At 34.1% G+C, this 17520-nt stretch overlaps 1 protein-coding gene across 7 annotated transcripts in view; it reads left to right on the top strand.

The window, feature by feature from the left end:
- Positions 1-16196, top strand: part of LOC140436482 (TOX high mobility group box family member 4-A-like) — a 478609-nt gene extending 462413 nt beyond the window's left edge. For 5 of the 7 annotated variants that reach the window (XM_072525336.1, XM_072525340.1, XM_072525338.1 and 2 more), the window contains 3 exons: positions 305-691; positions 2425-2765; positions 7339-16196. In XM_072525336.1, the coding sequence (XP_072381437.1) occupies positions 305-691; positions 2425-2765; positions 7339-7405 (795 nt within the window). In that variant the 3' untranslated portion in view covers positions 7406-16196. The remainder of the gene's footprint in view (positions 1-304; positions 692-2424; positions 2766-7338) is intronic. The other 2 variants (XM_072525337.1, XM_072525342.1) reach the window with 2 other exon arrangements.
- Positions 16197-17520: the final 1324 nt, after the last annotated feature.

Here is a 17520-nt window from a genome sequence, read left to right on the forward strand (position 1 = left end):
AAGGTATTTTTTAAGCAAAAATTAAATAGTTTTATTTTATATTTTATTTTATTATTCCTCCAGTTTATGCAGGTGGTCCTTCGATTTCTCATCTAGCCAGAAAAGTGAAGGAAAATAGCTTATCATTTAAATTTCTCAGACTAGTCCACTACTTGCATCTTATTTATTCTTGTACGTTTATCATGGTTAGTTATGTGAGCTTGGCTACCAATTCTTCTTGTTTTAAGTCCGTTTTATCGTATTTTCTTTCGGATCAAAAGTAAACTCAAATTTCCTTATTGTTCACATAAATATTTTATCGTAGGTATACAAGAAGAAAACCGAGGCTGCCAAGAAGGAATACTTAAAAGCTCTGGCCGCTTACAGAGCGAGCCTAGTATCTAAGGGTGCTGGAGAAAACGAGGGAATGTACAGTAATTATCCGAACTACCAAGGCGGCGCCCCGCAGCAATATTCGTCATACCAACCACAGGGTACCATACCGTCACCGCCCATGTCTGCCCCGCCGTCGGCTACACCTCCCGCCCAATCGCCAATTGGAAAGAAACCTCCCATGATGGGCGGCATGCCACAGTCGCCACAGCAGGGACATCAAGGGATGATGCAACAAGGAATGGGGCCTGTGCCAAATCACATGAATATGCAACAACACATGCAACAGTCCCAACAACACAATAGTTATATGCAACAGGTAAGTAATAAATTTGACATGTTTCTCCCTGATTATTCCTTAATGCAGTTTATTGAAAAATAGCATAAACAAAATACGCCTCTAATGTCCTCTCCCCATTCTGGAGAGATTTGAACAAAGAGTTTGAAGTATCCACCTTTTGACACCAACGTGGATCACGAGGGCGTTATCTATAGAGGGGAGATAAAAATTTACCAGGTATTCCAATGAAGTATCTTTTGTTTTCAAGCAATACACAAAAGTCTATGCAACTTAGTTATAAGACCATTATACCTGACTCTGTCTTTCCATTTAACTCTTTTATGCGTGCTTTTAACGAAGTCAGCAGCTTCCTTTCTCGGACTCTAACGATCTTTTCCGGTAAAATTTTTGGTTGGTTTTATGTCTGCCCTTAGATCACTAAGCGAATCACATTCTTTCACCGTAACTTTGTTGTATATATGCTTTCGCAGTCCATTTTTACTTTTGTCTTAATGAGATTTGTCAGGTTGGTGGAGAGTCTTCCACCAATACTGTTTACTAGTTTCCTTGTATGGATGTGCCCGCATGTGGCTCTACATGTATTTTAGTATGACTTTTTTCCAGTCACTTTTGAATCTCATATCGTGCACCATCTTTATGGCATCACAGAACAGCTTTGGGTCCACAAAAGTTTCTCTCAAGCATCGTTTTACCAACGAGTCTGCTTTTTCGTTCCCTTGCTCCTCTCATTCTACAGCGGCAATATGTGCCAATTTTTTAAGAACAATTACTTTGTTGCAAGTTTTAATTTGGTAAGTGGGTGCTTTACCACTTCCAAGGAAGTATTTAATCAACTTTCATGGTAGGTATCAATAAGAAGCGTAATTATTTCCTAAGAAATGGGTCCATTAAGAATGCTGGAAAGAAATTTTCCAAGGTTTAAAATAGTAATTAACAAAAATACCTCATCTTCCTGTCAATTTCATTGGAATGAATGAAAGAGTGATAGACAGCTTTATAAGAAAAACAATGTGGTTAGTTTTTTACTATTTCCTTACAATGAAGTTTTAAATTCATAACTTTCTATTTAATGCTTAGATTTTTATATACAATTGATCTAAATATCTGCTGCACTTAATTTTGTATGAGCTTTGAAAATCTTAATGGACTTATGAACTCTTTAGGACAACTAATAGCATTAGATAATTCTCAAAGGCGTTTCTGTACAGACTTTACGTTCAAAATGACTAAATTATTAGTCCAACTCTTTGAAAAATATTGAATTCAAATATTGATCTTATGGATTTCAGAGCAGATCAATTATAGATACCGAGTTTACCAATAGGAAGAAAAAAATAACAATGTGCAATGACTTGCAACTACTTTTGGGAGATCTCGAAAATCATCAGTGATAATATGTCTTAAAATAATCTATGGAAAGGCCTGCAAGCAACCAATATTAGCAGCACTTATAATTTATAACGAATGTTATATCGAATGAATAACGAAAAAGATCGAAACTTGTAGAGAAATGTAATTAGGGAATCCGACTAATCACAGGAGTAAAAGGAAAAATAATGATGATGACGGATTTAAGTTTTACCGAAAACTAGAGGATTGATTTTTCTATTTTTAATTAAAGAACAAGGTAGAACAGTAAAGAATATGATTTCTTCGAATAATTTGAACTCGTTAAGTACACGGATGCGAATCCCGTAAATATCCATATAAATTTCGCTATCAAAAGCTTTGATGGTTTTAATTTAATGTAGTTTATTCGTTTTTCTACCCAGGTTCCTCAGCAGCAACACGTACCAATGTCACCACAGCAACAGCAACCACACGTTTCAGTATCACCCCATAGTCATATGCAACAGCAATCCCCCCACATGCAACAACACATGAGTCCCCCACCGATGGTATCCAGTTCCCCACCCGTTTCAGCCCCTGCCCCTTCCATCCCTACATCAGTATCCCAACCTAATGTTGGACAAGGTCCCGGAATGAGACCACAAAATGCTTGTATACGTCACGGATGCCCCAACCCCGCCATAACTAATCCTGAATGGGAAGATGAATACTGTAGTAATGAATGCGTCGTCAGCCACTGCCGGTAAGTAACTATACGATTCTTTAAAGATACTTAGTTACACTCACATTCCATAATGATTATGAATTTTCATCAGCTTTTTTATCCTTGCATTTACAATACAACACCATATTGTTTAATCCACATAGCAAGATCTGCTTAAATAGGAACTCTCGAAAACATTGATCTTCATTTTATTTCCGAATTTCAAAGGTAGTTCGAGCTGACAGATGTAAAATTCAAATGCTACAGTACATCCCTTCTTCCATTCATAGCCTTTACTTAGAATCTGTTTGTTATTTTGATAGACAATAAGATAACAGCAAACGAATGGGAATGATACCTGACGGAACTGTTTAAAGGAAAGGAAAATAATAATCAACACAATAACGTACCTGAATTAAGGCACGAAATAGAAATCAGTTTTCAGGAAAAATAGCCATAAATTCACTTAAAAATAGAAAGTCACCAGGACCAGACGGAATAACCAACAAGCTTCTAAAACACGGAGGAGAAAGTCTAACCCTAGAGATGACAAAACTTATACACAAACTAATATTGCACTGCAAGATACCAGACGCATGGAGAAACAACGTAATGATACGAATGTACAAGAAAGGAGATGAAGGCCCAACAATTATAGAGGTATAAATCTACTGAACACCGGACTTAAGCTTACCACAAAAGTCCTAACCAACAAAATTAATAAACTAACAACTTTACCAAATGAATAACAAGGATTCAGATCCGGAAGATCCTGCGCAGACGCCGTATTTGTACTAAGACAAATCACAGAAAAGGCCATCGTCTACAATAAATCAGCGTATGTATGTTTTATAGACCTGACAAAGGATTTCGATCGCATCCAAGTCGAAGACGTCTTACACCTACTGCTTCATACATTTACTTCCATTATCGAATACAGACAAAGATAAATGGAAAACTAACACAGTGTATACCAGTACAAAGCGGAGTCAGACAGGGTGACTCGTTAAGCCCACTTCTCTTTAGTATAATAATGGACGAAATAATACAAGCAGTACGTAAAGGTCATGGTTACAGAATGGGGAACAAAAAATCCAAATATTATTTTATGCAGACGACGCCACTACGAAGTAAAATCGAAATTGATTGGAAAATAATAAAGCAGGAAGCAACGTTTAGATATCTGGGAATATATATATATATAACTAGTTACGGAGATGTTGAAGAAGAAGTACGACAAGAAATCTTAAAAGCAAGTAAAGCGGCGGGATCTCTTAATGACACAATCTGGAAGAACAAACACCAAGACAAGACACAAAAACAAGAATCTATAAAGCAGCGATTAGATCTATATTAACATACACGGCGGAGATAAGACCTGACACATCTAAAACGAGAGACTACTAGAAACAACAGAGATGAAAATACGAATATCAGGGAAAAGTCTGTTGGATAGAGAGAGAAGCGAAAACATAAGAAGAACATGCAAGATAGAAGACATAAATAGATGGGTTACAAAACGGAAACAGGAGTGGAACGAACACATTAGTAGAATGGCAGAGGATAGGATAGTACGAATAGCACGAGGTAAGTCACCAAATAGACGAAGAAGTATCGGCAGACCAAGAAAAAGATGGTGCGATAATTTAAACAATTTAGGAGGCTAATATTGAAGAAGAAACAGGCTTTAAAGCCTACATACAAGAAGGAAGAAGGAGAAGAAGACGATAGGAAACCTGACACGTTTTAAGAATTCTACCAACGTTAATAATTACACGAATTATACAACGGTTATACCAAAAGTAAAGGGGAAATTGAATTGAATTAGAGGCCCTTCAAAAAGCGATCTTTACAATATTGCTAAGAGGCATAAGGACAATTTTTTAACTATTGTTACTGAGACAGCTTTTAGAGAAAGGTTGGGAATTTAACAGACCCATGCATTTACAGGCCCAGCAGAAAGAAACTCCATCTGATCCGTAAAAGACATTTTCGATGAGGTCGAAGGAACACTAGAAAAGTCAATGAAGAGAAAGCCAAATACACGTGTATAAACATAAGGAACAGAATTTGTCAAAACATCACATGTATTTCTATACCCTTGAAAGAATTGAACGTTCCAAATATGGTTCTGAAACATTTTTGTTGTGACATTTTTAACTTTAATATATGCGATTAAACCACATTTGATTGTAAAGAAAATTACATTTTTTTACTTCCTCAATTTTTCGATCAAAACCGGAAATCGTTTTCAAAAAATGGACAATGACCACCTCAACTAAAGAAAAACTCAGACGATTTGAAAGAAAAATACTAAGAAAAATTTTCGGGCCTCACCACTACATTACCGCCAACCAGTATAGAATACAGATCAAGTACAGAAATAAAACAAGTATATAATGCTAATTATGTTGTCCAGGTGGTTTAATCTTTACTACTAAAGTGAGCACGGCTTGTACAGAGACTGCACAACGAAAAACTTGTTTGGGATGAGGTCTTCACATGAATTAGCCCACTTGCGTGCCCAGAATGCGATGGGTAGATTTCATACAATCAGATCTCCAAAAAACAAACATTTCACTTGACTAGAGACTGCTGGAAGACCGAGCTTGTTAGAAAAAAAACTTGTACAGTCAGCCAAGTACTACTATTACAATAGATGATGTTAACTACACATTGTGCCGATAAAAAATATTTGGCGTGAGGAAAAACAATCGGAAGAATTGCCACCTTCAGCATCATAACACTAAGAAAAAGGAACTGCTTAAACGCCTAAAAGCTTTTGGTACTTAAGCGTTTATACCATCGTTTAATCATTCTTTCGTCCATATTTGAAACCATTCCATCATTTATAATATTTTGTCCATACATATTCACAAATGTGACTGAATTTCAACTGATCTCGCGTGTAGTTCTCAAGAAAACGAATAAAGGCCCGTATTTTACAGTTTAAGATTTTTTTTGTATTTCTGATTTTTCCTCTTTAAATTACCCCCTTTCAGCATCCCTACACCGCTCCATGCAAGCCTCCTCAGTGCAAATCATGGTGCAAGACATCTTTCGACAGGCGAGTTTTGTTTAAGTCGACTAATGACTCGTGGCGGATTCTCTTTCATGCAGAATTTGATTTTTGGGAACAAGTAGAAGTCGCAGGGTGGTAAATCTGGCGAATAAGTCGGTCGTTTGATGACTGTGACTTGGTACCGATTTTATGAGAACTACGTATATCGAAGAAAATAATCGACGCCTTAAATTTTGATTTGCTCATCCCCGCACTTTTGGCCAAAGAGTTTTAAGTCTTTCACTGCAAGGATTACCGCTTGATTTCAGGGTCAAATTGAATTGATGTTTTTTTATTGAACTTTTAAGTAATTTTTTGATTAGTAGAGGTTGAGGCCGGGAAAATTTTACCGACCATGGGAAAAATCGGCATCCTTTAATGTTTGCACCTGCTCAAGTGTTCGGGTGACGTCACGCTCGCTGACAAGTCAGGTCATTTCTTCTTTTCGTCCCTTTTCGTCGTCTTCTTTTCGTCAGGTTATCTGTTAAGCTCTTTTCGTCTCATGTCACTGTCTTCTATTCACTTATTGAACGTCCACTGCTTGACATAGGAATCCATTATTTTAAACACTGCTACACACAGGCCTCCGTTCTTTCGTCCAGTGCTCTATATAGGTCTACGACTCTTTCGTTCACGGCTAGCAAGTCGCTTTTTGATTAACACCCTCGATTACCGAATAACGTTTGTACCCCTCAAAACTCTGGCACGGGTTAGGTAATCATCCGCGTAAATCCTTTGCAAAGTTTTATAGCTTGTTTTCAATTTCAAGACATGATTTATAGCACAACTTTATTTGTATTACTTTTAATCGTAAAATAGAGAATAAATCAGTTATAAACAAAAATATCTCGACATTTTGGAACATATTTTCTTTTGGACCTTTATTTGTTTTTTCTGGTAATTTTACAATAAAATAACATCAGAACAATATCATAGAGGGTTTTTCATAGAATAATTTTCACTACAAATTTGATAAATTTGTTTAATTTCATAATTTCTCTTTGAGTAACAGAGGATATTGACATTCTTGTCTTGCTCGTGGCATTAGGAAGAGAGCAGTCCAATTTTGTGTACCCAAAGTGTCCAATTTTTTTAACCCTTCCAAAGGCTGTAAGTCGCATCAATTATACTATCTGTCCTTTAAGTTTTATATATGGCGACGTCATTGCAGAAAATTTGCTGTTTCTCCATGCTTTTTCAGGATGCGACACAACATTAGTAGCTTACAAGATCGGCAAACTTAAATTCATCAATTCATTATTGCCATTAATCAAATCCACTGGTAACTCTAACATCTTAAAATATAAGATCTAATAAAGTAAAATAAATTTAAACCTATACCTTTTAACAGGTTTTAACCCAGATATTTAGTGGCTCAAAACATGTACAGCTAGACACTGATGATGGAATATGGATTCCGAAAACGTTTTGTTGTTTTGATATAAGCCCGATTGGGTTTTCTAATTATATACCTTTTATAAAGGATTTTAATAATTTTTTTTTGCTTTATACTGTTTTTAATCGTTCCTAAAGGTGTTTCTTTTTTTCCAGGGATGTTTTCACAGACTGGGTGTCGGCCAACAAGAACCAATCACAGAATTTCTCCACAGTTAAATAAATTCTAGATTAGGGGCAGTTGCAAAATTATAAAAAGTTAAAAAATTAGTAGCAATACCAACTGAATCTACATTATTTTATGCTAGGCAGGATTGAAAGTTGAAATCAGGTTTCGATAATGTGTAATAGTGAGAGGATAGTTTAAGAATTGTAAATAAAATGATAATCATTTAGCATGTGAGGTTGTATTGAAGCAATAGAAGCAATACGATTTCATTTTAATAGGTATACAATACTAAATAATATTGTAATACTAGTATTATACGTTGTATATTCCTCGTAAGGTAGACAAAAATGTTTCCGGTAATGAAAATCAAAATTTTCACTATTATTAGAAACAAAAAAAAACCTAGGAAATAAGTTGCAAGTATTTTTGACTAGTACTTTAGAAATAATGGGTTTTCTAGGGAGTTTAAATATTTCGAATTCTTGAAAGTAGAAAAAACATATCTGGATCCTTTACAGTACTTTTACAAGTAGATTTAAAGATCTAAAACTGACACGTACTCAGTTTCGCAAAGGCCCGTTAATGTAAACATTAGTTGACATAATTTTGTTCAGTGCTGTCCTTTTATGTTAATTAACAGCAGGTCAAAGTACCCAAGACATTTTATTTTATATATTCCGATCAGTAAAAGTTTGTCCTTCATGGATTTAAATAAGAATTAACGTTTTTTTTGACAGAAGCAGTTCTAAAGCGCAATATTACATGCGCAGCCTATCCCATTTAACATTTTATTATCTCTTCAACGAGATATTTAACTGCGTTGAAAGTATATCCTTAAAACATATAACGCAATATAACTAAAACATGTTTAAGGTTATGTTGCTGTTTTTATGGACAATTTTTAAATTTAAAGTTTGCCTGGGGTTGGGGAAGAATGAGGTGACATTTTTGGCGCCCAACGTGGGGCCCGTGATCTAGGATTCTCACAGGTGTTGCCATACTGTCGGAAATATTTAGGATTGTTTTTGTAGCACATTAGAAAAATAAAGGATTTTACAGGAAATCAATTTAATAAATATTTAAGGTGTCAAAGTTCATGGCTCATTAGTTAATTGTCGAATTAATGGGACTTTGAGAAACCGTTATCATATGAACAGTTGGTTCTTTAACAAATGGCTAAAGCTGTTGCTGTTCATTTGAATTAAAAAATTGACAATCCATTTCAATAAACCCAACTCAAATACTTTCTACTTTCATTAAAACATAACGGAAGGGCTTATGGGACCTACGCCCTCATTAACAAGGAGATAGTAATCTAGCATAAAAGAATCTTAATGAGTAGGTATTTTTTGAATATCGAATTCTAAAAGGACCGTCTATTTACTCCACTACTACGCTTACTAGTTCTCGAAGAAAAAGTTTTTGTCTGCCTTATTAATAAAAAAACATTGTTATTTCATGCTCTGTAAATGCATGTACTCCTTGATAAAATTTGTAGTTAGATATGTCCAAAGTACATAATATTGAGACAAATACTTTAGTTCTTATATTTAGGTCTCTATCGCGAGAAAAAGTATCCAGATCTGTCATCCAGGATGAGGAGCAAATGCGTACTTTGACGGTTAAATTGATTTAAAATACAAAACAGCTGACTTGAAGTGAAACGTATATATATAGTTTTTCATGGCTTTGACTGTTAAATATTTTGACACTCGTATACCCTCTTGGATAGCTGTCAGGATTATGCATTGTAATAAGAAGAATATGCGGCATTAATCGGCACATGTCGAGGCCCATGACTAGCATTGAAGAGGGATTATAGTTGTAAGAAAATGTAAAAGCCAAAAATCATAAAAAAAACTATATTTTGACTTACATTATAAATGACTTTATCATATTTATAAAGGAAAGCGGCTAAAGAGTGTATCCAAAAGATAATATGTAACAATCTCATTTTTCTGAAAGATCTACAGCTGTCAATGTATTAGATATATGTATATTTGACACGTTAAGGCAGTCTAGTAGTGTTGGAGCCTTTACAACTTAATCTAATACAAAAAAAATTGATATTTTCCAATTTTTTTAGCCATCAAGGTATCAGTTGCTCAAGAAACCATTTTATCAAAAATATATTAGTATTCTTGTTAAAATGTGACTGTTAGTATGATTGACTCATTCTATTTTGTTATTTTTACATATGTTTTTTTATATTATCTCTACAGAGTAGTTTAAAACGTGTGTTTCGTGTGCTGGATTTTTAGGGATTTATTATGGAAATATTAAAACATGGTGCGGACTTTTTAAAATACTCTGTTTTATATAGAATCTGAACACAACCGAAATTTGAAAAGATATATTCAAATTTAGGGACGTTATTGTGCATATTTATAATTTTTGTATTATGTATTTTTCGTTAATAAAGACGCTTCGTAGGTAGAACAGACTATTATTTAAAAGTTACACAATCAGCATCTTTTTACGTTAATCTAATTTATGAACATTTGCAAGAATGGATAAAAGTCTAGCTACCCGAGGATCTCTAAAGAGGCAATTTTTTGAGGCAAAAATATCGGAAATTACAAATAGAAAGTGTTTCAAAATATAAAATTTTATACAAAATCATATAAAATCTTAACAGTTTATTAATGACTAAAACAAAACATAATCTAACCTTAACCTGACCTAACCCAATGTAATTTCCTTTAAGAATTCCTTAATGACTAAAAGCTAAACTGAAAAAATCTAACCCATTGTATGTAATCTAAACAAGTTAATAACTGATGAAATACAAAAGAAAACCAAATATTTACCAGTTATAGAACAATGCCCCAGTGAATTACTAATTTTGCAAGAAAAATATTTTGAAAATATGGCAACATTGGTTGACAAGTGACATCACAATCAACATGGAGGACATATTTGAAAATTGTGCCACAACATAAAATTTTTAAACGAGAATTATAGAAAAAACATGAATTGAAATACAGAATCCAATGTTTAAATGCATCAGTAAGAAAGCAGAATGTCATACATAATAAATATTTCAAATTTCAGCTTAAATCGACGATCCTCTGATAGCTAGACTATTAGTGCAAGGGGTAATTAAAAAAGTAACTTTGTCAAGATTTTCAAATTAGTATTGAAATCCTAATTGAATGTAAGTAAATGTGGATTACAGCACCATGGATATTGTAAGGTACCATGCAAGAAATGTATGTGTATTTGAGGTTTCATCCTTAAATATCTTTTTCTTTATTCTTATGGTGGTTTAGCTTTGCTACCTAGCTCGAGTTGTATGTGCTCTAATCATCTCAGACTATGCTCTTTCATTTTGACATTAATTTGTGCTACGTCTTGATTTCCCATGATAAATTCCTTTTTAACTTTAATTTGATTCTCGTTTCTATAACATTAATTTGCCTTTACATTTTATTCAATTCTTTTTGCCACACAATACATTACATGCCTCCTTCCATTTCATCCCTCCCGCTCCATTGTTACTGCACGCATCTTTATATATTTTCTCATTGCTCTTTAATACTGATGCTAGAGTTAAAACTATTATTTTTTCCACTATCCAAAGCTTTCGTCTGATTTGTAGTAGTAAATCAATTTTTAAATGAACATTCTAGACACTCTATTTTTGGCCTTTTTCTTCAAAAGCTATTCTGTCTTTGTACTAATTCTAATGTGGCATTTCTCTCATCACATCAGCATACATAACACGCCAAGAAATGTCTGGTTTAAATTTCCCTACTATCGGATCAAACTCCATCTGTTTCACTAATTCAAGGAAAACAACTTTGTCTGGAAGTTATTGAAAGCCACGCCTCTCTAAAAATGGCGGCTATGACGTCAACTGTCATAATTATGCGTTTTCTGTCTTGTTTGTCATTGAATTAATATCTTGAATTCTTGAAGTATTGAATTCTTGAATAAAAAATGATGGTAGGAATTAATGTATCGGGAAAAAAACAACAAGGAATAGCTAAATATTTAATTTAGCTAAAAACTTAATTTTGCATATGTACAGAAATTTATTGGGGTTCATAATGCACCTACAACTAGATGGCGACGACAGTAATTTGTCCAGTGACTATATGGAGAAAAATCAATACGTATTTTGTCATAAATAGTTAACACAGTTAATTACTGTAAGTAAATAGGAAAAATATATTTGCATGTAGGAAAAACGGTTTCACAATTTTCCTTAAAGTACCTTTTAATTCTGAATCTGAATCAACCATTAGTACTCCAATATCAGTTGCAGTTTTTGCCGCATTAATCCACAATACCTATTTCATAATAATCAAAATGAGATTGCATAGGAATGAATGCATTCGTTACAAAATATTGATTTGGAACTTAATGATTTTTGTAACTGATGCTTACTGAATGGTTAAATACTTGTCATTTAGCCTTTAACGTCCGCTCACGTTAGAGATAGACCTCCTTATTTTGTTTCCATCACATCTCTCATGCTCTGAAAGTGATTTTCACTTTCAGTATTTGTATAAAAATCAGTTCTTATTAGAACTACATTACATTATTTAATTTCAAACCTAAATTCAGTGCTAAGTACTAGTGAAAACATTTTTTAGGTTATGACATTTTTGGTAACTTTGTTTTCAATCTTTAAAAAATTACTTTATAGTTTTTTTAAAGCTTAAACTGGGTATCTGCGTTCATGAAACGATCTTCACGTTTTTAGTTACCAAAATTAGATTAAATAGGTTGGGTATAACATTCCAACTTAGTAAAAGTAAAGCAAACAAGAATGTTTTTTAATTAGCGACGTAAAAAAGTATGTTCTATGAGTAAAGTTCATAAAAGAAGATTTTTGTACAATTCGTTGTTTTGATTGTTTTCTAAAAAGTAACAAACACGATCAATACATAATAATAGACTATGGCAATATAGATGTATTACTCTAAAAATACTGGACGTTTTCTTGAACGAGACGATCTGTGCTGTTGTGTTCAGAATCTGTAATGACATTTGTCGTTTATAGCATACGATTATTTTTATATCATTGACCAATCAAACTTACGCTTTTTGTCGATGTATATAAACTTAGCAGTTGTTACTTTATTGTTATATATATCGATATAGGCAAATTTCTTTTTTGCATGAACATCCCTAGTATTAAATACCATGGTGAAGGATGTATATTTGTGAATATGTTGAGCGCGTTGTTGAAGCTTGAACTGTTTTGAGCAGTACGACTATTGTTATACTATTTTGTTCAGTTCAATTGTTGGTGAAGGGGCCACATGAAGATATACAACTTTGTAGTCCAAAATAACTAAATTTGCAAGTGATTGAACAAGTGTATGATAAAAATACAAAATACAGTCATTTTTTGCTGCAAACTCTTCTCAGTGTTAAATGGAGACTTACTCTATCCAAACACTAAACTATAAGTTAATAGTTACATCAGGATCCATACAGTGGTAAAAAATAAAACATGCAGACTAACTGTATATAGATAGAAACCAATTTATCGACGTCCTAGTGGCTTCACTGTTCTCACAATGGTTAACAATTTAAAACTCAATGTTTTCCACAGAAAACTTTTTCCATTATCGAATGAAGACTAACTGTATCAAGAGATAAATATATCTCCTAATAGTCAGGAACCTTATTTTAAAATGATATCGTAATAAATTTTTTTCTCTAGGAAACGTTCTTATGTCGTTCGTCTTCCAATCAATATTGTTTGGTACTGCACCAAGACATCAAGTATATGAAGTAAAGAGAAAGGTATAATACGTAATATTTCCAAATTGTCGGCCGTGATCTTGACATATGCCTTTAAAACAGTTTACTAGTATAAGAAAGAAATGAAAATACGTAAAGAGTACATTTGCTGTGAATATCGACCCCTTTTTCTTTATGTCCTAAGCAAAACACTAATTGTTTCTGGGATTTGGTCGTGAGACCTTTACCCCAGACCCTACCCTTTCATAAAACTCCACCAAGATGTTCCATGCTCTAGTCTAGACAAAAGCCATCAATTTAATTATGAAGAATTTAGAGATTTCTCCTAGATACGCAAGTCAGATCACCAAAAAATACAGGTTCCAACTTTAGTGTCTGGTATTTCTATCCCGTCAAATTTTGTCCCTTGATCTTTTGGGATATGGGGCTTATTGCCGTCTACATGGATTTCCTTTCGGTCTCTAAATGGAAATGATTCTCACAGGCTTTAGTTTATGAGCTCCTTCAGTCTGCGTTGATTTCTTTTCCCAATGCATAAAACTAGCATGATGGAGTTGCTAATTATGCTTCCAGTTCTTCTTACAGTGCCTTCTTGGCTATTAACATGGCTATCCTTTGCTTGTATCGGTTTTATACGTATCGTATCATTTTCGAAGGTCTGCACCTATAAAAATTCGTTGAAATCTTCCAGTTCAGCTTGGTAAATCCGCCCTCGGAATTCTTGTCGACAGAGGTTTGGATTTAGTGAATTCTTCAGTTTTGACAGATTTCTACTTCGATTTTTTTTTCAAGAAAGTACTTTCTGTTAGTAAATGATTCTTCCTCAGCAAATATTCACCAAAAAATACCTATTCATGAGCCAAAAAAACGACATTAGATCCTCTTTTATGGTCCTATTTCATTTTCAGACACCATTTTGTCCTTCTTGATATTCATTAATGTAGTTTTGAAGATATTCTTGATCTTCTCCATTTGCACAGTTCTTGATCGCCGTTAAAACAAGTTTTGTAGCTTCCACCACCACATTTTTCGGAGAAGGTTTGCTCTCCTTTGTATTCTTCTGGAAGACGCTGCAAGAGCAGGCTGTGCCACCTCGGTTCTCACGAAGGAAATATTTGGTTTCTGTAGTACGTCGGCCTTGCTATTGTCAACACTCTACCCGTTCGTGTTCTTGAGTTTCCTTCTTTGAACTCCGAATAAGCATTGCCGAGATAACTCAAGCGTCTAGAGTGTTTCTGTGACACTCTTTCTTAGTCTGTTTGGCTAGGAAGTAGTTTTGTTAGTTTTTGGCTGACTCCCGTTTTTAATTTTCATTAACTTGGACCATTCTAATCCAACAAGCATCGGAGCAATACAGCTTCCAGTGTATAAGGCGTAATACGAAAAGAGTTCTGGAGCCTTGAGTCGACCATTTGTGTGACAATTCTTTAGGACACATTGCCATACAGGTTCAGGTACAGTACAATACAGCTTCCCCATGATCACGTCGTGATGGAACAGTACGATGGGTACTATGGTCCTAATACTCAATAGCCAAGTAATAAATATGGTGTAAATTTGCCAACGTAGCAAAATATTTACTTGGGATCAAAAATCTATATTGAAATTGATCTTGAAAATGTTAGATTGCAGAAATATAACTACCTAGAACATATTGAGATTATTTCGAAGGTTTGCGTCAATTAAAATCTAGCAGATCTTATATAATACGACCTTTGGAAGTGAATAAACATAACTAGAAGTAAACAAACAATAAAATGAACCACATTTTGAGTTTTCAACACCAAGACAAAGATAACTGGTTGCCTATTTTTGCCTACAATCAAGGAATAACATTGGTAAAATATAGAATGACGATGGCAATCATGACAGCGATGAACTGAATATAATTACAATGTACAATCCCATTATATGGCAAGTTGGCAAAAAATATCTTGGTTAACAACTTTAACCGATAACAACAGATCTGAATTTGAATCATATTGAAGGACAAAAAGAGAAACAACTTAAATGAATGAGAAACATCAACAGAAAACGACCCGATGAATTACGAAGAGCATGGGTATAGTGTCTTAGATTCCATTGAAAAGTCTTGGACCTGCTGTTCTAAAAAGTTTTTGGACGAAGTATTCATCAAACTGCTTTCTAGACATTGCGGAGCCATAATATTTGTCTTACTCTACGGTTTCCTAGAATATATTCCTGCATGATAAATGGATTTCTTCACCTGGAACTCTATACATGTAAGATATTTTCGACATTCTTCCTTAAAGTCACATCCTGAAAATGTCTACTTTTCTCATCATCGTCAAAAAGACTAGAAAGTATTATTTATAGTCCAAAAACATTATAATCAGTATAAGTTTCCTGTTAAAACATGTATTTGACAAATGTTTGTGTCGAAAAGCTACATATATTACACTGTCATTTGTCAATTTGTCTCCAAATCCGCTTGTTTCGAACTTTTTGTAGCTAATCTTTGATTTTTCCTTGCATGTCAGTTTTTGTGCTCCATATTCGTCTGTAGATCTCAATTTATATAATTTGAATTTGAATGACAATGTCTCGTCTTTTGTCTGGTTACTAACACTGATAGGTGACAGATATTTCTGCGAAACTTTGGTTTAAAGTAAATATTTTCTCCGAGTTGCTCTGAAAAGTTGCCAGAATGATGCAATTTTAATATAAAATCATATACTTTAAGAGTTGTTTAAGAAAAAAATATAGTTGATCTGTGAGCCTTTAACTGACAACGTTTGAGTTAGTCAACTGTTTGAATCAGTTCGATCTGTAAGAAATGTATAGATTGAATTTTAGATAAATACATGTGAATTACTTACGGAAATTTGTTTATTTTTTATTTTATTGTTTAGACGTGTTTTAAGTACTTTTATTATTTTTTTTGTATGTGACGTTTGGTGATATCCAAATGTTTAATCTTTATAAAAAGTATTTGAAAGATATCGAAAATATATTTGATTATCTCTTAATACGAGCTTTAAAATTTTTTTAAGTACAATTTACGTTTCACTATTACATTGTAAATATCATACTTTATTCTGACAAGCACACAACCTATACTATGTAATCAATTAATATTTAAAAATAAATAGATTCTACTCGATTTCGTTTTTTTTTTTTTGGTCCTTTCTATTTACATAAAGTCACACGCTGATTTGATGAAACTAAGCAATATCTGTGGAAGAAACAAGGAAGCAAAGAATGTGGAGTTGCGGTTGTGGTGGATAATGATTTTAAGTAAAAAATCATAGACTTCCAGGCAGTCAGTGAAAGGATATGCAACTTAAGAATTTGCAACCACTTCTTCAACCTAACAATGATAAACAGTCACTGCCCAACAGAAGAACAAGAACAACATACAAAGGAGAGCTTCTACCAACAGCTGGAGATAGTATATGACAATGCGCCCAAAAATGACATCAAGATTTTAATGGGTGACAAGAATGCTAAAATAGGCAAGGAACCGCAGTTCTATGGCACAACAGGAAAGCACCCACTGCACAATGAAACAAGCTAGAATGGGGAATGACATGAATTTCACCAGATGGAACCACAACCAAACAAATCGACCATGTGCTGATAGATGAAAGGGTAGCCAGTAGTATCTCAGATGTGAGAACACAACGAGGAACATGCTGTGGATCAGACCATCTTTTACTCCAAACCAAATTTAGATGCAGAGTTAACAAAGAAAGAAACGAAAGACAACAAAGAACAAACAAACTGGACCTGGAAAAACTGAAGATTCAGGAATGTGAAGAGAAATTCGAAGAAGTTGCAAATGAGTTAAGGACGCTAGAACTGCAAATAGAGGGCAAATGGAATAATATCAAAACAGCAGTACTGACAGCGGCATCGTCCACCCTGAGAAACAAGAAAAAGGCGAGAAGAGGAGCATGGTTCAATGACGAGTGCAGACAAGCAATAGAGGAAAGAAATGAAGCACACAAAATGTATATAATAAGAACACGGGAAAGACGAACATTATTTGAAGTCGCAATACGGAAAGCAGATAAATAAGCAGCAAATAAAAAAAGAGCTTATAAAAATGGACAAATAGAAAACATGGAAGAAAATTTTAAAAACAACGAAATTAGAGGGGCTAGATAGAGGTCTAAAAAAGAAAAAAAGTGGGTATAAACCTCAAACAAGTCTATGTAAAGATGAAAGTGGGCAAATAACCAGTGACCAACAGAAAGTCACAGAAACCTGGAAGCATTATTTTCAGACCCTACTTGGTACACAAGTAGACATGGAAGATGAAATGGATACGAACTACGTAGAAGAGAATGGAGTAGAAGCTCCAACCATAGAGGAAGTTCTCGAAGCTATTAAGGCCCAGAAAAACAATAAAGCCCCAATAAAGGAGTTGACGAAATACCAGCAGAATTGTATAAGGTAGGTGGCGACCACCTAGCAAGTCACAC

The sequence above is a fragment of the Diabrotica undecimpunctata genome, chromosome 3 (genome assembly GCF_040954645.1).
Source record: "Diabrotica undecimpunctata isolate CICGRU chromosome 3, icDiaUnde3, whole genome shotgun sequence".
Taxonomy (NCBI): domain Eukaryota; kingdom Metazoa; phylum Arthropoda; class Insecta; order Coleoptera; family Chrysomelidae; genus Diabrotica; species Diabrotica undecimpunctata.